This window comes from Dasypus novemcinctus, chromosome 1 (genome assembly GCF_030445035.2).
Source record: "Dasypus novemcinctus isolate mDasNov1 chromosome 1, mDasNov1.1.hap2, whole genome shotgun sequence".
NCBI classification, from domain to species: Eukaryota; Metazoa; Chordata; class Mammalia; order Cingulata; family Dasypodidae; genus Dasypus; species Dasypus novemcinctus.
In genome coordinates, this window is record NC_080673.1 from 157,125,951 (window position 1) to 157,151,107 (window position 25,157).

At 38.9% G+C, this 25,157-nt stretch overlaps 1 protein-coding gene across 2 annotated transcripts in view; it reads left to right on the top strand.

Annotated features, from left to right (window-relative positions):
* TXK (TXK tyrosine kinase) overlaps nucleotides 1-25,157 on the top strand; it is a 72,955-nt gene that overhangs the window by 879 nt on the left and 46,919 nt on the right. The window contains exons 2-4 of one of the 2 annotated variants that reach the window (XM_004469761.3): nucleotides 14,046-14,100; nucleotides 15,230-15,332; nucleotides 15,997-16,202. In XM_004469761.3, coding sequence (XP_004469818.1) covers nucleotides 14,046-14,100; nucleotides 15,230-15,332; nucleotides 15,997-16,202 — 364 coding nt within the window. Of the gene's footprint in view, nucleotides 1-13,955; nucleotides 14,101-15,229; nucleotides 15,333-15,996; nucleotides 16,203-25,157 lie in introns of both variants that reach the window. The other variant, XM_004469760.3, reaches the window with a different exon arrangement.

Genomic DNA, 25,157 nt, shown 5'->3' on the forward strand with positions numbered 1-25,157 from the left:
CAAAGCAGAAAAAAACTAAAAAGCAGCAACCTGTGTCCTTTCTCCCCCCGCCCAGCTCCACCCCATGGCAGGACAAGCCTGAGCAGTGCCTTAAATAGAACTTTTAAATATTAAAAGCTATGTTCAGCATCTGCTCTTCATTTCTTATGAGGTCAAAACTAGAGAAAAGGTTATAAATTATGACAAGAAGGATTCGGGTATGTATAAAATAAAAAATTGTGAGGGTTCAGATATGGAGTAGATTACCCAAAGGATTAAATAGAAGGCCATCTATTGGTGGAAAAATTTTGAGGATCATTCTGTCTGGCATTGAAAAGGGATAAAGTTGATGAAATGTCACTGTCTCTTCCAGCTTCTCATAATTTGATTTGATGGCAAGAACCGCCTGTTATCTTTTGCTATAATCTGCAGCTAGACATGGCTCCATTTTTTTCTGAGTTAAACAGCGAGTATTTACTGTTGACAGGTAGTAGGGCAAGCAGTGCTACCAAGGTGAATTACTGCTAATAAAAAATGTTTATATATGTTTGCCAGAAATGTTTACCAAACACATCTGTTGTTTTATGAGCTGGTGAGATGAAACTATGAATCCAGGAATGTTTAAAAAATGAATTTATATGTTACTGGTCACAAGAGTGTATGTATACACTTGATAAATAACAAAACAGATATATTAGATATATTTGAAGTCTGTCAGGCTATTGAGAGCCTATAGATTCAGGAACCTCTTGCAATAGCTGCTTGCTAGCCCCCTCCTCCCCTGCCATGCCATAGAAGTCTAGGCTCTTAAGCTATTGTAGGCAGGAAGGTGGAATATTGATCATTTTGGATGGTGAGGAAAGTCTGAGTGGAATATAAGGGCACTACCCCATTGAGGGTTAATAATAATAATTATTATTAAAATTAATAATAATTTTCACAATTAACTGTTGCCCCGAGAACAGGCCCAGCCCAGGGTAGATATTTAGAGGACAAAGCCTAGGTAGGGCAGCTGAGGGCTAGAAATGTTCACCTTTCCCCCTTTACCCCATATTCACCTAATTTTTCCAACTTTTTATTCTCTTCCCATTTGTAAAGTAGAAGGAAAAAAATAATTTATATGGGTGGTTCTTAAGCCTCAGTGTGCATAAAGTGCAGCTTTGCTACTGGCAAAATGCTGATTTTTTGCTCATCTCCATAATTTGATCTGGGATGAGGTACAAAATTCTGCCATTTTACTATGGATCACTGCTGTTTTCAGGTCTCTCTGTTTTCAAAACCCTTTCTTATTCCTTGTATTTGATTCCTACACCAACACTGCTGATGGGTTAATTGGACAATATCTTCTATTACTGCTGATATGAAGGGAAGGAAGGTAACTTTTAAGATGACCCTGTGGTGCAATTCATGCCTTTGTACAATTCACACCTTCGTGCACTCTTTCTTCCTGAGTGTGAACTGGACCTAGTAACTCACTTCTCACAATAGGACATGCCAAAAGTGTTGGAATGTCATCTCCGAGATTAGGTTACAAGAAAGAGGCACATTCTCTCTTGCATCACCGGGTGCCATGTCCTGACGACACTCAGGCAGTCTATAGAGCACCCGTGTGCTGAGGAACCAGCCTGCCGGCAGCCACAGGAATGAGTTTGGAAATGGATTTTCCAGCCCCAGGTGAACCTGGAGATGCATGCAGCCCAGCTTGACAGCAGCTTCATGGAGACCTTGAGCCAGAGACACTCAGCTCTGCTATGCCTGGGCTCCTGACCGGCAGAAACTGTGAGACAATAAATGTCTTAAACTGCTCAGTGTTGGGGTAATTTGTTACACAACAATCGATGACCGATTCGATGGCAAAAGCAGGGAGGACCGTGAACCAAAAGCAAACGTGGCCACTTTCACCACCATTTTGCCTGAGACTGGAGTTGATCCCCTTTCCCAAAATTGCACTCAGTCTTAATATGGACATGAACATACATGCCTTTCCTTTTGTCTTTCTATCATTCCACGCTCCCCCCGGCCATCCTGCAATTGCCCAAAGTCCGTAAAAATAGTGATGGCTGCAGCTGCCATTTGTCACAGTGCTAAGCGGCGTCCATGCCTTCTGAGGGCCTATCTGCTGACTCTCCAGTGGGCGCTGTGGAGGCCCACCTGCCTCTGCATCATCTGGCCACCCAGTGAGCACAGCTTCCGGCACGGCACCCACGGCACCCAGCACGTACTGCTGCCGAGCACTTCTTTGAATCGCAGGGTGGGCTGTTCGTGACCAGATGCCTTAGGTGTGACATCTGTGAGTTTGTCATGAACTCTGAGGTGACAGAGAACAGTGTTCTGGGAAATACTTGAGATCTGGGGGAGGGGAGAATTGTGTGCAAGAAGACTGCGAAGTCTAGCTCACCTCAGCTCATTGAGGGGAAGAAATTAAATGCTGACCTAAAGCAAACAGAGGCTTCAGGGCGCTGGAAATAGATTTGGTACCTTTCTTTTCAGCATCCCCTTACACTTGGGAACACTGTCTCCTCTGGTGTCTAGTGCCCCATCCAGCCTCCGAGGCTTCTAGAATCTTCTCACCCCTTCCCTACACATTGTGCCCCTTCAGGACCCAGCCAACCCAAGCACCAGTCTCACCTTCCACCCAAATTTATCAGTTTACTGTCCCATTATCTCAGTGCCTGTTTTCTGTTATTTACAAATGAATCCTCTAATGAAATTATTCCCCCTACTTTAAGGTTTCGCAGGCAGTAGTAAAATGTCAAAAATAAAAATAAAAATAAAACCATTCTGGGGTCTAACACAGGGTTGCTAACTTATTTTGATGGTATATTTAAAAAGACTAACATCTCTGGTGACCATCATTTCCTTAGAAGAATGGACATTGAACTATAAAAAGGAGAAAGGCATACATACAAAAAGGATAATTTAACACTCCAAATGGGTGAAGGGCATAATCTCAAAATAATTTTCCAAATGGAATAAAACTGTATGAAAAAGCCAACGTATCGTCTTTTTCTTTTTTTCCTTTTTTCCTGTTTGGTGTCTGGAAAATCTTTTCTAAAGTCCTATCAGAGAAATCTATGTGAAGGAAAAGCTGGCTAATGTGTCACTCCTTCCAGATCATTTGGTTTAACTTGTGCCTGTCTTGAAAAGACCCTTAAGAAATGGATCTCGTGATGGGAATGAGGGAGTTTGGCCTTTCTATAAATTTCTAAAAAGAAGCCATTTGTAGCCAACCTATATGATCGGCTCTATCATCCAGTCATTTTTCCAAAGCCACAAAATGTAAATGCAATGCAGCCCACCCCAGAGAGCCCTTGTTTTAAAACCAGCCTGCAGCGTTTGGGTTGGGAGACAATCCCCGTCTTTGACTAAAGGTGTATTTTCATGCTTTCAAATAAAAATCCCTAGCCACCTGCCAGTTATTATGACCCCGTTCATTAGGAATGCATTTCATTTGGTGCATTGATTCTAAACAAAACTCAGAATAGGACTGGCAAAGGATGAATGCGAGATTGCACTCATGTAAACCTCAAAACATTAGAGATGGGACACGACACCAGCTTTGCTTCCCAGATACCTGTGGCTTGACGGCTTTTCACCTAGTTCCTTTATTCCCTATTATGCAAGGTGGCCTTAGGAACTGTCCTGGGGAATGGCGCCTACTTTTCCTAACGTTTGCTCCCTTCTGGCGCACCCTGGTGGAAGCAGAGCCCTGTTGTAGCCATGTACAAGCTCTGCAGGTGGCAGGAATGCTAACAGCAGCCTTGCTCAGATTAGAGGAGAGGAGAGCCTTCCCAGGACAGAACACACACACCAGCCAAAACCAGGGGTCCACTGCCTAACCCATGGGAGACGTGCCCGTTCCTAAAGGGCACAGAGATTATGTCTGGATGCAATGCCCTTTCCTTGATTTACTAGCCCATGGCATATAATTAAAGATATTTGCTGGAGGGTAAGGAGCAGATGACAAGAGCAGCACAGATTTAGACCTTGGGAGGGGGTGCTCCAACTCCTTCCTACGAAAATCCTCAACCCCTGGAGATCACCACACACTTTCTGGCATGCAAATGGTCATTGTCCATCTCTGGGGCATTTTAGTTTTTCTGGTAGAGGCTCTTAATATACGTAAGTTTCTGCCTAAATCGGAGATTTTTCAAAGGAGCAAATGAGCTTCCTGTGAAGGTTAATCAGCAAAAATGATTCAGGAATAGCTTCTGTAATCACAGTATATGTTGGACAGCAGCTGTCTATTCAGTCACACACATGGGAGACCTGTGATGCTGTGCATTCAGAATGACCAAGAATCCAGTAATCTTTGATACCTGCTTCGGAATGACTTTTGATCCAGTCCTTCAATCTATAAATAAAGATTTCTAGTGTCTTGGAAAGTCATGCCAAACAAGGGAGCACCAGGGAGCTGTTAAGCATTCACTGTTGTCTTTTATTTACTCAACAATTATTTATTGGGCATTAACCATTAGCTAGCAACTGTGCTGGGCAGAAGGAATGCACCCGTAAATAAACGCAGATGCTGGCCTCCTTCACAACTGCTTCTTTTTCTTTAGGGGAGGTAGAATAAAACTTTAAAGTACTGGCAGGGTAGGTCTGTACCATTGTATGTGGAGGCAGTTTTCTTTAGTAGTGAGTCAAGAAGAATAAAAAGTATTTTTGAAAAGGCTCCCTCCTAAGTTTCAGCCTACAAAAGAGAGCCAAGCTTGTCAAGGGGAATGTCAATGAGTTTATAATCCACTCTGCTTACATATGCCGGGTGTGTGGCCATGCATGGTTGTGTGTGAGTTGGAAAAGCCTTTTCCTCGTCCCCAGATAACGTTCCTGCCTGTGACTGACACTAGCAATTTCACTTTCAAAATTCTATGTATTTTTGTTCCTTGTTCTTAGGAAATATACATGAACATATCAAGTGTTCAACATGATATATACAACGTACTTTAAATGTTTAGAAAATGATGGATAGATAGATAATAGCACAATATGGCGAATGTGGCAAAATGTTAAGTTGGTGGATCTGGGTGTCTTGGTGGGGTGTTTTGGAGTTCTGTGCATTGGGTTTGTATTATTTTTGCAACTGTCCTGTAAGTTTGAAATTTTTTCGAAATAAAAAGTCAAATTTTTTGAAGTTCTGTATATTTAAATTCAAAGTGGCATCCTTACAAACATATAAATACCTTTAGAAGAAGCACTGTGGTCCAACATGTGTACTTCTAACATTGGTCATTTACACCTTAACGAGAATGAGTTTTAGAGCCTCTCCTGAGCTGTTTTGATGGGGAGAGAAAGCCCAGTAGAGCCCCAAATGGAGGGAACATCTGTCTGTCTATCTTTAAGTCAAGAAGTAGAGACTGGAATCAGAACAGAGCAGGGATAAAGGTCAGCTTTGGCTCACTTTGCCTCCTTTCGCTGTTGTATCTTTAGAGAGAGAACCTTCTATCTATATCCTGTGAGTGCCCAGTAAATATTTGCTGAATGAATGAGGGAAAAGGTTGAAAAGGAGCTGAGTTACTAGGTGTTTTGCCTCTGCTATCTTATTTCATCTCGTCGACAAGGATAGTGTCATGGTTATGCTGGTGTCACTCTCAGTCAAACTCCCCAGGCTTGAATTCTGGCTCGGCTGCTTTTCCATTAAGTGACTTTGAACAAATTACTGAACTTCTCTATTACTCAGTTTCTTCATATGCAAAGTGGGGATAATAATACGATCTCCTCAATGTTGACACCTATAGGATGTTAGTTTAGTGCCTACGTAGAGTAAGCACTCTGTTGGTGGAGGTGGGAACTGCCTTTCCTAGGACATAGGTATTATTACCTGCATTTTACAGAAGAGAAATCCAGAGAAAATATCCAGGATCACATTTTGCTAGAAGATGATGGAGCAGTGATTTGATTCCACGTCACTTAACACTAAAGTCTGTTCAACCCCATATGTTGCCCGAAGAAGAAAAGGAAAACATTTTGAATATCAGGAAGTTTTTATCGATTTCATTTAGCATTTGATGGTTTGATTCTTGATTTCATATAGTCGTTTTTGAAAAACATACCTAGAACAAAAGGTTAGATTTATGACCTACCACAAGTGCTAGCTAAAGCCCCGGAAGCTTGGCTTTCTTCAGTTTCACAGTCCCGTCTCCTTAAAAGGTCGTGGTCAACCGGGCTTTCTCTGTGGCTAGCACAGAGCTGTGAGATACCACATAGTAGAAGGAGTAACTGGAAAGTAAAACAGATACACTGCGACAGTGTAGATATTGATGAGCTCTTAGTTAACAGCTATCTATTGAGTTCTTGCTGTGTGCCAGACACAAATGCTTTATGCCATGGAGAAGGCAAAAAAGTATAAGATGTAATACCTGAAATCAAAGAGTTTATTTACAATCTATCTCAGTGGTTCTCAACTGGGGCAATTTTGCCTGGCAATGCCTGGAAATAGTTTTGAATTTCACAACTGGGAGTAGAGTTGATACTAGAATTAAGTGGATAAAGGCCAGGGATGCTGCTAATAGACAATACACAGCATAGGCCCTACTCAATAAAGAATTATCCAGTCCAAAATGTCAATAAGGCTACTTTTATGAAAACTTATAAGAGATGAAGTCTATAAAAAGAAACTTAAATAACCCTCTCAAGTGGTCATTTAATTAAATGTCACGGGGTAGGACAGATCACAAGTGCTTGGGGAGCCAAAAAGAAGATGAGATGGAAGTGGTTCACAAAGGGTGTGGAACTTCTTTTCAAGCCAGAGACAGAAATGTGCAAGGTGTCTAAGACTAAAGCAAGAGGAACAAGTGGGCGCAATAGGAATTGGTGAACATTAAGAGTGGGGTGAGATAAGCCAGATTATGGAAGGCCTTGAAAATAAGGGACCTTATGCCATGTTTCAGGGAGTTTTCTTAGATGCGGAATATGAAGAGCAGTGGGCTGAAACAGACTTAGAGAAGTGAGTACATAGAAGGAGTTGAAGGGGAGAGACGTCACAGGGAATTGGGCCAGCTCATTCAGTCACAGAGCTAACTACATGAGGCTAAGAGCAGAGAACAGGGCTATGGGTGTAATTTTGGGACTAAGGTATTCTTATAGTTTCTAAGTCACAAAAGGGAATGGGATAAACAAGGGAGTGAGTGAGGCAGAGAAAAGAAGAGAAGAGATGCAAAGCCCTGGGGGCAGTCTGACAATATGCCTTCAGGGAGGAGAAGAAGGAAGAAAAGAAACTGATAAGGAACAATCACTGCAGTAGGAGGAAGGAGCACAACAAACTCCCAACAGAATAAATCCTAATAGACCTACTCAGGACCCGTACTAATCAGAATGTCAAATGTCAAAGATAAAAAAAATCCAAAAGTTGGAGGAGAAAAATGATTTGTTACATACAATGGAACTGCAATGTCTAAGTGCCTATTTCTCATTAGAAATCATGGAGGCAAGAAGGCAATGTTATGCTATATTTAAGGTACTGAAAAAGAAACACAGGCAGGCAAAAATTCTTTATTTGGCAAAACTGTCCTTCAAAAATGAGAGAGAATTTAAAATATTCACATATAAACAGAAACTGAAACAATATGTCAACAAGAGACCTGCTTTATATAAATGCTAAAGGGAATTCTGCAGGCTGAAAGGAAAATATGAGAGAGGTATGGAATAGAGCATAAAAATGAAGATAATCAGGGTAACTAAAAGAATAAGAGAGAGAAAAGATATGACATAAAAACAAAGGATAGGGAAGCAGACTTGGCCCAATGCATAGGGCATCTGCCTACCACATGGGAGGTCCATGGTTCAAACCCCGGGCCTCCTTTACCCGTGTTGAGCTGACCCATGCGCAGTGCTGATGGATGCAAGGAGTGCCATGCCACGCAGGGGTGTCCCCTGCATAGGGGAGCCCCATGCACAAGGAGTGCACTCCGTAAGGAGAGCCACCCAGTGCAAAAGAAAGTGCAGCCTGCCCAAGAATGGCGCCGCCCACACGGAGAGCTGACACAACAAGATGACGCAACTGGAAAAAAGAAACACAGATTCCTGGTGCTGCTGATAAGGACAGAAGCGGTCACAGAAGAACACGCAGTGAACAGACAGAAAACAGACAATGGGGGGCGGAGGGGAGAGAAAAAAAAACAACAAAGGATAAAATGGCTAAAGTAAGTCTGGATTCACAGTAATAACATTAAATGTTAATACATTAAATTATGGTATATTAACATTGGACAAAATAGACTTTAAACACAAAACTGTTATGAGACAAAGGACACTATTTGAAAGGGGCAATCCACCAAGAATAAATAACAATCAAAAATATTTATGCACCTAACTAGAGTGCCCCAAAGCATGAGGCAAACACTGGCAAAACTGAAGGGAGAAATAGACATCTGACAATAGTAGTTGGAGATTTCAATACACCACTTTCATCATTAGAACATCTAGAGAGAAGATCAATAGGGAAACAACTTGAATAATATGATAAATGAACTAGACCTAACAGACGTATGAAGAACATTGCACCCTAAAGCAGCAGGATTTCCATTCTCCTCAAGTGCACATGGACCATTCTCTAGGCTAGAACACATGTTGGGTCACAAGGTAGTTACCAATAAGTTTAGAAAGATTGAAATTACACAAAGCACTTTCTCTGACCATAATGAAGTAAGAAATCAATAATAGATGGAGAACTGGAAAATTCACAAATATATGGATATTAAACAGCATAAACAATCAGAGGTTAAAGAGGAAATCACAAGAGAAACCAGTAAATAGCTTGAAAAAATGAAACCAAAAACACAACATATCAAAACTTATGGGATACAGCTAAGGCAGTGCTGAGACCTGGAATAATTAGGAAAAGAACAGCAAACTAATCCTAAAACAAGCAGAAGAAAGGAAATAATAAAGATTAGAGCAGAAATAAATGAAATTGGGAGTAAAAAAAAACAGTAGAGAGAATCAACAAAACCATAATTTGGTTCTTTGAGGTCAATAAAATTGACAGGGAAACGGACTTGGCCCAGTGGTTAGGGCGTCCGTCTACCACATGGGAGGTCCGCGGTTCAAACCCTGGGCCTCCTTGACCCGTGTGGAGCTGGCCCATGCGCAGTGCTGATGCGCAAGGAGTGCCGTGCCACACAGGAGTGTCCCCCGCGTGGGGAAGCCCCACGCGCAAGGAGTGCACCCCGTAAGGAGAGCCGCCCAGCGTGAAAGAAAGTGCAGCCTGCCCAGGAATGGCGCCGCACACACTTCCCATGCCACTGATGACAAAGAAGTGGACAAAGAAACAAGACGCAGCAAATAGACACAGAGAACAGACAACTGGGGGGTGGGGGGGAGGAATTAAATAAATAAAAATCTTAAAAAAAAATAAAATCGAATAAAATTGACAAACCTTTAATAGACTGACAAGGAAAAAGAGAGAAAAAATGCAAATAAATAAAATCAGAAATGAGAAGGGGGCATTACTACTGACCCCACAGAAATAAAAAGGACTTTTTGCCTAATAAATTCCCATTGTAAAAGCCAACCCATTTCTGATATATTGCTCCCAGCACCTTCTACCAAACTAAACTAAAACAGCTGCCAAATCTACTCAACTGGGAAAGGATAGTCTCTTCAACAACTGGTGCTGGGAGAACTGGATGTACATATGCAAAAGAATGAAAGAGAACTCTTATCTCTTACCATTTACTAAAATTAACTCAAATTGGATCAAAGATCTAAGTATAAGAACCAGGGCTATAAAACTCCTAGAAGAAAATGTAGGGAAGCATCATCATGATCTTGTGGTAATGGTTTCTTAGAATTTACACCCAAAGCACAAGCAATGAAAGGAAAAACAGGTAATTGGGAATTCCTTTAAATTAAAACCTTTTGTGCATTAAAGGATTTTGTTAAGAAGGTGAAGAGACAACCTACATAATGAGAAAAAATATTTGGAAACTATGTATCAGATAAAGGTTTAAAATCCAAAATGTATAAAGAAATCCTACAGTTCAACAGTTAAAAGGTAAACAGGGAAACGGACTTTGGCCCAGTGGTTAGGGCATCCGTCTACCATATGGGAGGTCCGCGGTCCAAACCCCGGGCCTCCTTGACCCGTGTGGAGCTGGCCATGCGCAGTGCTGATGCGCGCAAGGAGTGCCATGCCACGCAAGGGTGTCTCCCGCGTGGGGGAGCCCCACGCGCAAGGAGTGCGCCCGTGAGGAAAGCCGCCCAGTGTGAAAAGAAAGAGCAGCCTGCCCAGGAATGGCGCCGCCCACACTTCCGTGCCACTGACGACAACAGAAGCGGACAAAGAAACAAGACGCAGCAAATAGACACCAAGAACAGACAACCAGGGGAGGGGGGGAAATTAAATAAATAAATAAATCTTTTTTAAAAAAAAAAAAAAGGTAAACAACTCAAAATGGGCTTGAATAGAGATTTTTCCAAAGAGGAAATATAAATGACTAAAAAGCACATGAAAAGATGTTCAACATCACTAGCTACTAGGGAAAAGCAAATCAAGACCAAATCGAGTATCATTTCACACCACTATTAAAAGGACAGGAAGCTATATGGGTTGAAGAGGATGTGTAGAAATAGGAACACTCATTCACTGCTGGTGAGAATATTAAATGGTGCATCTTCTGTGGAAGACAGCATGGCAGTTCCGTAGGAAGCTAAATATAGAGTTACCATGTGATCCAGTAATCCCATTACTAGGTATATATACAGAAGAACTGAAAGCAGGGACTCAAACAGATATTTGTTTTTTTTTTTTTTTTTTTAAAGATTTATTTTTATTTTATTTAATTCCCCTCCCCTCCCCCGGTTGTCTGTTTTCTGTGTCTTTTTGCTGCGTCTTGTTTCTTTGTCCGCTTCTGTTGTCATCAGCGGCACGGGAAGTGTGGGCGGCACCATTCCTCAGCAGGCTGCTCCCTCCTTCGCGCTGGGTGGCTCTCCTTATGGGTGCACTCCTTGCGCGTGGGGCTCCCCTACGCGGGGGACACCCCTGTGTGGCACTGCACTCCCTGCGCGCATCAGCACTGCGCATGGGCCAGCGCCACACGGGTCAAGGAGGCCCGGGGCTTGAACCGCGGACCTCCCATGTGGTAGACGGACGCCCTAACCACTGGGCCAAAGTCCGTGTACACCAATGTTCAAAGAGTCGTTATTCAGTCTTGCCAAAAGATGGAAGCAACCCAAGTATCTATCAATGGATGAATGGATAAACAAAATGTGGTATATACTTATGATTGAAAACTGTTCAGGTATCAGAAAAGTGAGGTTGGGATGCATATGACAACATGGATGAACCTTGAGAACATTATATTGAGTGAAATAAGCCAGACACAAAATGACATATTTTATGATCTCACTGTTTTGAACTAATTATAATAAGCAAACTCATCTAGAATATAGTTTATCAGGCTATGGATTGGGGGTTAGAGAATGGAAAGTTGATGCTTAACTTGTATGGAATTTCTATTTAGGCTAATGGTAAAGGTTTAAAAATGGATGGTGGTAATGGTATCACATTATTGTGAGTGTAATCAACAACAGTGATTAGCTGAATATGTGAATAGCTGAATATGGTTAGAAGGGGAAAGTTTAATACATATATATTGCTAGAATAAAAATTAAAAGATAAAACATAGGCTTGTACAACACAGTGAACTCTGTTGTATACAGTGGACTATAGTTAATAGTATAAGAGTGTTCTTTCATGAATTGTAACCAATGAACATACTAATAACAGATGTTAATAATAGGGTGGTATATGGGAAAAATACTCCTATATGGTAGATGATAGATAGAACTATTTTAATAATATTTCATCAATTGTAACAAAAGTACCTACTGCTTAAAAAAAAGTACAATTATTTTAAAAAGTGGTATCATCAATTTCAACAAATGTTCTACACCAATGCAAGGTATTGGTAGTGGGGTAGTTTATGAGAATCCTGTTTATTGTGTATGATTGTTCAGTAAACTCACACTTCTCAAATTTAAAAAAAGAGTAGTTTGTTTTAATATGTATGGATTGCTGTGCTGGGTATCTTCCTTCAGCTCTTTACACTTTCTACCCGACTCTATCCAGGAAGGATGACTTACAGGGGTTATATATGTTAGCCAGCCTCCAGGATGGCCCAGTGATCCCCATCTCTTGGTACTCATTCTTCTCTGCCCTGATTTCTGTCCTGGAAAGATAATCTTTAGGGATTAGTTCAACATGCTCCCAAGCCCTCTGACTTCTGGTTGGATTAAGCCCATGTAGAACCCCAGAAGGAAATCATAGTGAGGTTCCTTGAGCTGGATGTGTTCCTCAACAGATGATTTCTTTCAAAATGGCTTATGCTTTACTGGACTCTCTCTCCCTATTGGCCATTTTTCACCCCAGGGTGGTGACAGTTGCACTTTTGCTGGCTCCAGTTTCTTGCACATTCTTTGGGGTTTCCTTACAATACATACACAGATTTATAATTAGCCCCTTACTAAATAAGCCCCTTTTAAATTATTCAAGTTTGAGGATGTTTCCACTGGGACTCTGACTGATACAGTAACTGGTATTGGAAGTGGTTTTAGGAAACAAATTCAAAATTGGATCTGAAGGGGGATAGAAATAACACAACTATCAGTTACTCAAATTATCATTGGTGGTAGCCTGTGATGAAGTACAAAGGGAGGGCAAGATGCTGGGTATATGGAGTCTCTGACAAGAACCAACATGACAATTTCCCCAGGAATTTATAGTAATGCCTTGACACCATGCTGGTAACTATTTTCCATTTGAAAAGCAGCTCCTGGCTTGCTACTGGTAGAGGATGAATACTTGATCATGGATCATGAAATATCCATGTGACTCAAACTGCCTCTCATGAGCTGAGTGTTATTTGATTCACTGAACCAAAGAAATTGGACATGCATAGCAGTAATCCATCATTCAGGAGAAATGGTATATTCAAAAATGGGCTCCAGAAGATCCAGAAGGCATAAGAAAGTTTCATGAGAAGGTGACATATTCACATAGAAACTCTTTCTGCTCCTCCTTCAACCCACTCCACTTGTTGTATGGGGGTTTCCCATCAGCTAATGGAGGAGGAAGAAGCTCAGACATGGTCCTTAAAGTGTATCTTCTGAATCCAGCTGGGATCCTGACGGATGGTATCCTTTCGTATGATCCGTGATTCATTAAAGATGGTATTGCATCTTTACAACAGTCCTATAATAATAATAGGTATTATTAATTGCCCTCTTAGTGTATACCTGGCATTTTTCTAGGTGCTTTACATGAATTGATTCAATTAATCCTTACAACAATCTTACATTGTAAGTATCCTATTATTCCCATTTTGCACTGAAACTGAAGCACAATTAAATTACTTTCCCAATGTTACAAGTTAGAGATTAACCTCTACTCTATAAGATCAAAGGTGTAGATTTTAATACCTAATTTTTTCATATGGAAAACCTAAGACTTAGAGAACTTGAAGGACTTATCTGAAATATAGTCAACCACACAGTTAAGTCATCTCCTTTAAATCAAGTAAGGCTCAAGCTTGACAATAAAAACGTAAGCATGACCCAGATTTACTAGTTTGTTCTCTAGATGTTCAGGTTGTATTTGGATGTAAGTTATAGAAAAGCAGGGAGCCAAAAAATTATATCATTTTATTTTTAAAAGAAATGTGATGGACCTAATTCAATATCCCCACCAACAGATTTCCTAGGAGAATATTATTTTTGGAAACTATATTCTTTTGCATATATGTTAGCTGACATTAGCCCTGATCAAGGTAAAGAAGAATGAAGTGGTCATTTACCTTCACAGACTGAGGAAATGCTTAAACCAGATCCGGGGAGAAGAGCCTGAGAAGGGAAACCACATTGGCCAGGGTGCCAATAACTCATTTTTTTTGGTGACAGTTCATCTTCCACCAGTGAAGAAGGATATGGTCAAGATTTTGCACATGCTTTATAATAATTCATATCACGCCTGCCCTTAGGGACTTCTTTTGGAATAACTCCATCAGCCTCATCTATCCAATGTTATGGACTCGTGGCTTTCTAACAGTTGAGAATGATCTGCTTTTCAGATAATACCATTCAGTCGATTTTCTGTTGCTGCTGTTGCTGTTCAGTGCAGAAACGGTAAGTCCATTTTCAAGGGTTATCTATTGAGTCTCTATGCCTCTTGATATATGCTATTTCCTTTGCTTGAAAAATTCTTCTCCCATTTCCTTTCTGCTGACTGTCCATTGATTTAAAGGCATAGGTCAAATGCCAGGTCTTCTGTGATTCTTCAGTGATCCTCTTGGAATTAATCCCTTCTTTCATTGTGTTTCCAAAGCACATGACTTCAATTCTGTATTCAGTAGTTATTTTATGTATGCTGTTTATATCAGTGTTCCACTCTAATATTTACCCTTTAAAGGCAAAGATCCTGTCTTATTCATCTGAGTATCTCCCCCAAACTATCAGTGTGTCTTACACTTTGGTGCCCAATAAATCATGATCATGTAAGAATTAAATCCATGGCACCATGATTATAGTAACAGGTAACACTTAAGAACTCTTACGTGCCAGACACTGTGCTAAGAAATTTATGCTTATCAACTCATGGAACTCTCAAAACGACCTATGGTGCTAATGTGGGAAAGTGTGGGAGGGGGAGGAGGGGAGCATAAGGGGATCCCCTATATTTTTTATGTAACATTTATGTAATCTAAAACTTCTTTAAAAATAAAAATAAATAAATAAAAAGTAACCAATTTTTTTTTTAACAATCTCTGTTTTGCAAATGTGGAAACTGAGGTTTAAAGCGTTTACATTGCTTACCCAAGGCCACACTATGAAATGGTAGACCTGGGATTCAAAGTCATGTTCTTAATTGCTACATCATTTCAACCTATAATGATAGCTACCATTAAATGAGGTGATGCATGTAAAATAATGATGATGATGCTGGACACAGAGTAAATAAGTAATTAAGTATGTTCATCATTGTTTTTATATTATGCCCCTAAAATGCACCAGACTCTGTACTGGGTTTGTGATACATGTTTTCTAATTTTATTTCATGACAACCTTATGTAGGCTTAATAGCTCTAGTTCCCAGATGAGGAAAATTACATTCTTAGAAATAGTAACTTGCCAAAGGAGATTTACTTAGCCTTCTAAATAAAAACGAAGTTGCAAAGAGACATGGATTTTTCTAGTGGATTTATAGAAAGCCTTTATATAAATATTCATTTGTGACATGATTCGTTTTCACTATCAGACAAGTAAGAACACAAATAAACCTGAGCAAAGATGAAGAATTTTCCGAAAAATACCCTCAGCGCCCCAGGCCATGGTTCAGAGAATTGCCAAGAAAGAAGCAAGTAAGTATCACTTTGATGGGGGAGAAGGAGCAGGGAAAGGTTGTCTTTTTAGGGTCTGTGCTCCATTAAGTACCTTTTGCGGCTTTGCTCAGAACCTGGTTCCATGCTTAGTAAGTGCTCAGTAACTGTTCAGTGAATACATGTTCTAGAAGAAAGTGCAAGGGAAAAAACCACCAGTTAAAGGAGCCTCCTCTGCTGTATTTAAAGGCATAATCTGAAACTGAGAAGTGAATGGGACAAAAATGTATTCTGACTACTGCCATTTTGAGGAGAGAGTTCGTAGGAAGTGACGTAAACCCAAACACAAGCTTACAGCAGATAAAATGGAAGGGCTGTTTTTTCCTTTCAAGAGAAAAATCCTTAAAACAAGGCAAAACTATTGAGGAGTAATTTATCTTTTAAGAATTGTGAATTTAAAAAAACAACACAATGCGGTGCTTCCATGACCACTTATGATACTAAAAATTTACAAATGGTGAATGTGTTGCTTGATCCAAAAGCTGTTTTATAGTTAAGCATTTCCTACATTTATCTCACCCTAGCTTTAGCCTTGGTGCAGCTGGATGAGAGACATGAGGCAGCAGGCAAATGTACTACATCCAGTTCTTTTTTAAAATATAAATTACTAAACTAGTAAAACAACTTACCTGTTGGCTTTTTACAGCACAACAGGACCTATGTGCAGCCATCGAAACGCAAGCCACTGCCTCCGCTCCCACCTTCTGAGTTTGCTGAAGAGAAGATCCGAGTCAAGGCACTGTATGATTTTCTGCCCAGAGAACCCTGTAACTTAGCATTAAAGAGAGCAGAAGAATATCTGATATTGGAGAAGTATAATCCTCACTGGTGGAAGGCAAGAGACCGTCTTGGGTAAGACTAGTGTCTCACTCCTTATCAAATTCCTACTCTTTTTTTTTTTTCCTTTTCATATTTTTTACGCAATTTTGAAAACTGGATGAAACGTGTCTTTTACTTACTTCTATATACTTTTTTTTCACTTTTTATTTTAGTAACAACTCAAAATTTCCCATTTTACCCACTCATGAGTGTACAGTTCAGCATATTAATTACGTTCATTCACAATATTTTGCTACCATCACCAATAGCCATTATCTCAACTTTTTCAGCACCTCAAACGGAAACTCTGCACCCATTAAGTAATAACTTCCTTTTGTTCCCCCTCTTCCAGCCCTGGCCCCTAGTGACCTGTAATCTATTATCTGCCTCTTTGAAATTTGCTTCTTCTAGGTATTTCATTTAAGTGAGATCTTGTAATATTTGTCTCTTTTTTTTGGTCTGGTTTATTTCACTCAGCATGTCTCAGTGTTTGTCCATGCAGTAGCATGCATCAGAACTTCATTCCTTTTTATGGCTGAATTATATTCCACTCCGTATATATCACAATTTGTTTATCCTTTCACTTCTTGATGGACATTTGCTTCTGCTTTTTGGCTAATGTGAATAATGCTGCTATAAATATTGGTGTATAAATATCTGTTCTTGTCCCTGCCTTCAGTTCTTTTGGGTATATATTAAGAAGTGAAATTGCTGGGTCATATGGTAATTCTAATTTCAACTTTCTGAGAAATTGCCAAACAGTTTTCCACAGTGGCTAAAGCGTTTTATGATGCAACCAGCAGTGTATAAGGTGTTCCTATTTCTCTCTATCTTTGCCAACCCTTATTATATATATTTCTTTTTTGATTATTATTTATAGCCATCCTAGTAGGTGTGAAGTGGTACCTTATTGTAATTTTAATTTGCATTTCCCTGATAACCAAAGGTTTTGGGTATTTTTTCATGTGCCTATTAGTCATTTGTATATCTTCTTTGGAGAAATGTCTTTTCAAGTCCCCTGGCCCATTCCTCCCTCCCCAGCCTATTTTTTAATTGGATTGTCTTTTTGTTGTTGAGTTACAGCAGTTCTTTATATATTCTGGATATTAAATCCTTATCAGATATTTGGTTATCATTATTTTCTCCCATTCTGTAGGTTGCATTTTCATTTTCTTGATAGGGTCCTTTGAGTACAAAAGTTTTCAATTTTGATGAAGTCCATTGAATCTATTTTTCCTTTTGTTGCTTGTGCTTTTGGTGTCATATCTAGTAAATCACTACCAAATTTAAGGTTATGGAGGTTCCCCCCTTTCTTTTCCTGTAGAAGATTTATGGGTTTAGCTCTTGTGCTTAAGTCCTTAATTCATTTAGAGATTTTTGTTTTGTTTTGTTTTGTGTATGCTGTGAGGTAGTAGTCCAACTTCATTCTTTTGCAAGTAGGTTTCTAGTTTTCCCAACGCTATTTGTTGAAGAGTTCTTTCTCCGACTAATGTACTTGATACTGTTGTCCAAAATCAGTTGGCCGTAAATGTGTGGGTTTATTTCGAGAATGCTCAGTTCTTTTCCTTTGGCCTATCTGTTTATCTTTATGCTAAGAACCGCACTGTTTTGATTGCTGGGGGTTTATAGTAAGTTTTGAAATCAAGAAGTATGAGACCTCCAATTTTGTTTTTCCTTTGCAATATTGATTTGGCTATTTGTGACCCCTTTGAATTCAAGGATTGGCTTTTCCATTTTGCAAAATAGACTCCATTTTGATAGGTGTTGTTTTGAATCTGTAAGACAATATTATTAAGGTATCAATACTGCCCAAAGCAAATTTCAAGGCAAGACCTACCAAAATTCCTACTCTTTCATCCTCTAAAGACTTAAAAGAATAATGCAGACTCTGTTTAGTGGCTAATATTCTCCTGGTTTCTAGCTCTTCCATCTGCATGAAATAGGACCTCTCCTCACACACTCCCATAAGTATGAGAGCACACTACAACACAGGGATTTTAGGCAGAGAGTCTCAGATCTGGCACTGCTGCTTACCACTGTGGTCTTTGGGCAAGTCACGTATTCTCCTGAGATTTTGTTTCTTTATTTTCAAAATGGAATAATTCCTACTATTTCTACTCTTACTCTGTTTTGTAATTTCTTTCTGTCCAAACTTTTCTTACTGCTCTCCTTAGGCTCTAAGGCAGGGGTTACCTTAGGGTCTGTGAGTTTGAATTGAAATTCAACATAACATTATTCTTGTGAGGACATTTTGGTGTGAATGCGATATATTTATATCAATATGTTTATTAAATAATTTTAACTATTTTATTAATTGCCTCTGCATATGTACATTGAGATAAAAGAAAAATATTGCATGGGACATACTTAGAAGACTAATCTGAAATAAAGTATAAGTACCTAAATTCACAACTAGTTTTTAAGTTATATTTCCTTGATAATTTGGCTGTCCTTAAGTATTTTTAATTTAAGCTCAACACATAATGGTGACTTTTCAGTGGGAAAAGAGGCCTTGCTAGATTCAGGATTGTGTAATTAACCACTTCTGTCAGTGCCCTATAGGCATGATACATGCTTTTTAAAAATACCATATTAGTTTTTAGAGATTGTCGGAAGATGGCATCAGATTAGGCAGACAAGGCTCAGCTCTCTCACAAAAACAATGGAGAAAGAGTCAAAATCTGTCTGAAGGATCTGCTTTGGGCGTCAGCAGACCAGGACAGTGCTTCACAACTCCTAGGAGGGTGAGGGACAGAGAGCCAAAGAATCCTTTTACAGTAATAACATTAAATGTTAATGGCTTGAACTCCCCAATCAAAAGACATAAACTGATAGAATGGATGAAAAAATGTGTGCCATCTATTTGTTATCTACCAAAGATTCCCTTCAGATGTAAGGAGACCACCAGGTTAAAAGTGAAAAGTTGGAAAAAGATATTCCATGCAAAAAGCAAAACAAAAAAAGAGCTGGAGTAGTGATACTAATATCAGACAAAATAGATTTTAAATGCAAAACTGTTATAAGGGATGAAGAAGGTCATCAAGCAATTCAACAAGAAGAAATAACTACACTAAATATTTATGCACCTAACTTCAGTGCCCCAAGATACATAAGGCTAGCAAAGCTTAAGGAGAAATAGATATCTCTACAATAATAATTGGAGACTTCAATATACCACTCTCAGTATTGGATAGAATATCTTGACAGAGGCTAAATAAAGAAACAGAGAACTTGAATAATATGATAAATGAACTAGACCTAACAGACATCTATAGAGCATTGCACCCCAAAACAGCAGGATATACATTCTTTTCAAGTGCTCATGGCTCCTTCTCTGAAGTAGACCATATGTTGGGTCACAAGACAAGTCTTAATAAATTTTAAAAGGTCAAAATTATATAGAACACTTTCTCTGATCTTAACAAAATGAAGCTGGAAATCAATAATGGAAAGAAAAGGGAAAATTCATAAATATATGGAGATTAAATGACAAACTCTTAAATAATCAATGGGTTAAAGAAAAAAATGTAAGAGAATTCAGCAAATATCTTGAGATGAATGAAAATGAGGATACAACATATCAAATCTATGGGACACTGCAAAGGTAGTGCTGAGAGGGAAATTTATAGACCTCAATGCTTAAATTAAAAAAGAAGAAAGAGCTAAAAGTAAAGACGTAATTGTACACCTAGAAGAAACTGGGGAAAAAAAGAACAGCAAACTAATCCCAAACCAAACTGAAGAAAAGAAATAGTAAAGATCAGACCAGAAATAAATGAAATCAAGAACAAGAAAACAATAGAGAGAATAAACAAAACCAAAATTTGGTTCTTTGAGAAGATCAACAACATCTACAAACCCTTAGCTAGGCTGACAAAGAAAAAAATATGTTCATCAATTGCAGCAAATAAATAAAATCAGAAATGAGAAGGGGGACATTAGCATTGACCCATAGAATAATAGAGATCATAAGAGGTTACTGTGAACAACTGCATGCTAAAAAACTAGAAAATGTAGACAAGATGGATAAATTCCTAGAAACACAAGAGCCACCTACACTGACCCTAGCAGTAACAGAAGACCTCAACAAGCCAATCACAAGTGAAGAGATCGAAACAGTCACCAAAAATCTCCTAAAGAGCCTCCTTGTTACTCAAATGTGGCCTCTTTCTAAGCCAAACTCAGCATACAAATACATTACCTTCTCCCCAGTTTGGGACATGACTCCCAGGGATGAGCCTCCCTGGCACTGAGGGATTACTACCAAAACCAACTAGCAATACAACTGGAAAAAGACCTTAGCCAAAAGGGGGGAAAGATAAAGATAAGTGAGTTTATATGGTTAAGAGACTTCAAAGTGAGTCGGGAGGTCATTTCAGAGGTTATGCTTATGCACATCAACAGAATCTCTTTGACTGCCAAAGTGGTACTACCCCAAATAGCTGGACTCCTGAGGGTCTGGAGACATCCAGACACTATAGTCAGGGCAGGGAGCTCAGGAGTTTGGTGCCACGCCAGTGGGCCCTGCCTTGGAATTTATACTCCCCAGAGTGACAGAGTTGGACTCATTTGTGGTTTCCCTACACATGGCTCTTCTGTTCTTCTGTTGGAACCTATAATTAGTACTAGAGTATAGTAATAGGTGCATGTCTAAGAGACTTAAATCTTTGGGCTTTCCATGTGCCAGCTGGGCCTGAATCTCAATGGAGTTGCAACACCTACTTTCCATTTCACTAGTCTCACCCAGGACAAAATAACATGGAGGTGATTATGGACAACTACCATACCAAGGAACCAAGAAAATCTACAACTGCAAGCAAGAGAGGCCATCCATCAGCCCTATGGGTTCACAGGCCCCCTTTCAATTAGAGGTGGAGTGGACATCACCATTCCAGAATCCTCAAGATTGGAGAATGAACTATGGACTAAAGTAGACTTAATGGTATTCTACTATAGACTTATTGTGATTCTAGAAATAGAAGAAATTATATCATTGTTGTGGAGGCAGTGGCCACTGTAGGTTCTGAGGGCAGAGAGAGGGAAAAATAGGTGTAATAACAGGGGGCATTGGGACTTGGGAATTGTCCTGAATGACATTGCAATGACAGATTCAGGCCATTATAAATCTTGCCATAAACTACAGAATTGGGTGAGAAAGTGTAAACTGTACTGTAAACTTTAATCCATATTTAGTGGCAGTGCTCCAAAATATGTTCATCAATTGCAGTGAATGTACCTCACTAATGAAGGATGTTGTCAATGTGGGAAAATGTGGGAGGTGTGGGGAGCAGGGTATATGGGAATCCTCTGTATTTTTAATGTGAAATTGTATAATCTAAGTACTTAAAAAAAAAAAAAATCTCCCAAAGATGAAAAACCCAGGACCAGATGGTTTCACAGGTGAATTCTACAAATCATTCAAAGATAACCTAATACCAATCTTGCTCAAGCTCTTCCAAAAAATTGAACAGGAAAGAATGCTACCAAACTCATTCTATGAAGTCAACATCACCCTAATACCAAAACTAGGAAAAGATATGATGAAAAAAGAAAATTACAAACCAGTATCTCCAGTGAATATAGATGCAAAAATCCTCAACAAAATACTTGCAAATGGAATCTAAAAGCTCATTTAAAGAATTATACACATGATCAAGTGGGTTTTGTTTCAGTTATGCAAGGATGGATCAACATAAGAAAGTCAATTAGTTTAATAAACCACATTGATAAACTGAAGAAGAAAAATCACTCAATCCTCTCTACTGGTACATAAAAGACATCTGACAAAATACAGCATCCTTTCTTAATAAAATCACTCCAAAAGATGGGACTAGAAGGAAGCTTTCTTAATATGGTAAAGTGCATATATGGAAAACCTACAGCAGGCATTATACTCAATGATGAAAGTCTGAAAGCTTTCCTGTTGAGATCAGAAACAAGACAAGGGTGCCCACTGTCACCATTATTATTCAGTATTGTGCTAGAAGTTCTACCTAGAGCAATTAGGCTAGATAAAGAAATAAAAGACACCCAAATAGGAAAGGAGGATGTAAAACTTAATTCACTGATGACATGATCCAGGTAGAAAATCCTGAAAAATCCACAACAAAGCTACTACAACTAATATACAAACTTAGCAAAGTGGTGGAATCAAGATTAACATGCAGTGGTGGACTTGGCCCAGGGGTTAGGGCGTCCGTCTGTCTACCACATGGGAGGTCTGTGGTTCAAACCCTGGGCCTCCTTGACCCATGTGCAGCTGGCCCAAGCCCAGTGCTGATGCGCACAAGGAGTGCCCTGCCACACAGGGGTGTCCCCCGCATAGGGGAGCCCCATGCGCAAGGAGTGCGCCCCGTAAGGAGAGCTGCCCAGAGCAAAAGAAAGTGCAGCCTGCCCAGGAATGGTGCCGCACACATGGAGAGCTGACACAACAAGATGACGCAACAAAAAGAAACACAGATTCCTGTGCTGCTGACAACAACAGAAGTGGACAAAGAAGAAGACACAGCAAATAGACACAGAGAACAGACAACCGGGGTGGGGGGGAGTGGGGAGGAAAGGGTAGAGAAATAAATAAATAAATAAATAATTTAAAAAAAAGAGATTAACATGCAAAAATCAATAGCATTGCTACATACTATTGATGTGTAATCTGAGGAGGAAATCAGAAAAAAATTCCATTTATAATAGCTACTAAAACAATCAAATATTTAGGAATAAACTTAACCAAGGAGGTGAAAGACCTGTATTCAGAAAACTACAAAACATTGCTAAAGGAAACTGAAGAAGTCTTAAATAAATGGAAGGACATTCCATGTTCATGGATTGGAAGACTAAATATTGTTAAAATCTCAATTCTACCCAAACTGGTTTACAGATTCAGTGCAATTCCAATAAAAATACCAACAGTCTTTTTGCAAATCAAAAAGCCAATAATCAAATTTATTTGGAAGGGAAAGGGGTCCTGAATACCCAAAACATCTTTAAAAAGAATGAATTTGGGGGACTCTCACTTCCAGACTTTAAAGCATGTTACTTTGCTACAGTGATTAAAAAGCAGCAATGGTACTGGCATAAAGGCAGAAACATTGACCAATGGAACTGAATCGAGAACTCAGAAATTGACCCTCACATCTACAGCCAAGTGATTTTTGACAAGGCTATTAAGCCCACCCTGCTGAGCCAGAATGGTCTATTCAACAAATGGTGCTGGGAGAACTGAATAGCCATATCCAAAAGAAAGAAAGAAGAACCCTATCTCACAACTTATGCAAAAATTAACTCAAAATGGATCAAGGACCTAAATATAAAAGCAACAACTATAAAACTCCTAGAAGAAAATGTAGGAAGACATCTTCAAGATCTTGTGGTAGATGGCAGTTTCTTAAACCTTACATCCGAAGCACAAGCAACAAAAGAAAAAATAGATAAATGGGACCTCCTCAAAATTCAACACTTTTGCACCTCAATGAAATTTGTCAAGAGGGTGAAAAGACAGCTGACTCATTGAGAGAACATATTTGGCAATCATATATAGGATAAGGGTTTAATATCCATGTTATATAAGGAGATCAAACATCTCAACAATAGAAAGACTATCTGGTTAAAAAATGGGCAAAAGACTTGAAAAGGCAACTGTCCAAAAGAGAAACACAAATGGCAAACAAACACATGAAAAAATGTTCAATGTCACTAGTGATTAGGGAAATGTAAATTAAAACTACAGTGAGATACCGTTTCACAACTATTAGACTGGCTGCTATTAAATAGTTGGAAAACTGTAAATGTTGGAGAGGATGGGAGAGATAACTAAGCTTCTTCACAGTTGGTGGGAATGTAGAATACTATAGTTACTGTGGAGGACTGTCTGGCAGTTCCTAAGGAAGTTGAGTATAGACTTGTGATGGGATCGCACAATACCGTGAAGAACTGGGCGTAATGACATGAATAGACATCTGTGCATGGATGTTCATAGCAGTGTTATTCATGATAGCCTAAAGCTGGAAACAGCTCAGGTGTCCATCAACTGATGAATGGATACACAAATTGTGGAGTATACATACGATGAAATATTATGCAGCAATTAGAAGAAATGAAGTCATAAAGCATATGACAACATGGGTGAACTTGAGGACATTATGCTTAATGAAGCAAGCCAAATACAAAAGGACAAATTATGAACTAAATATATTATATGAAATATAAATACATTATGTGAAATATGAATATGGGTAGAAGATAAATTTGAAGCTGAACAAATGTAAGTTAATGCTACAAAATGTTGATATCAGACAAAAATAAAAAATCACAACATGTCATACTAAGTGAAGGAGACCAGACACAGAGTAGAACATAGTGTATGATTCCATTTATATGGAATGTAAATATAAATCAATTTATAAAGATGAAAGGAGATTAGTGGTTATATAAGGCTAAGGAAGGAATGCTAAAGGGTGTGGAGTCTTTCTTAATGGAGTAATGAAATTGTTCTAAAATTTTTGAGATGATGAAAGAACAACCTTGTGATTATACTAAAATCCCTTGATTATAGACTCTGGATAGATTGTATGGTATTTGAATATATCTCAATAAAACTGCTTAACAGACAAATAAGTATTTGTTGAGGAATAGCCAGAAACAGCAGCTATGTACAACAGGGAAAACAGAGAGATTGAGAGGTGAGGAATTTTCTTGTTTGTCTGTTTTTTGTTTATTATTATTATTATTGAAAAAATGAAAATGCTCGAATAATGATCGAAATGATGAACTCACAACTTTGTGATTATACCAAATACCATTGATTGTACACTTTGAATGCATTGTATGTTTATTAATATGTATCAATAAAATTGATTTGCTTAAAATATATTAAAATTCATAAAAGAAGTTTCAAAAGAAATTCAAATTCAAAATTATGGCATCATTAACTAATAATTACAAGGCAAACAAATTCTGGAAGGATTTTCTGTCTTACTGTTCCTTCAGTAT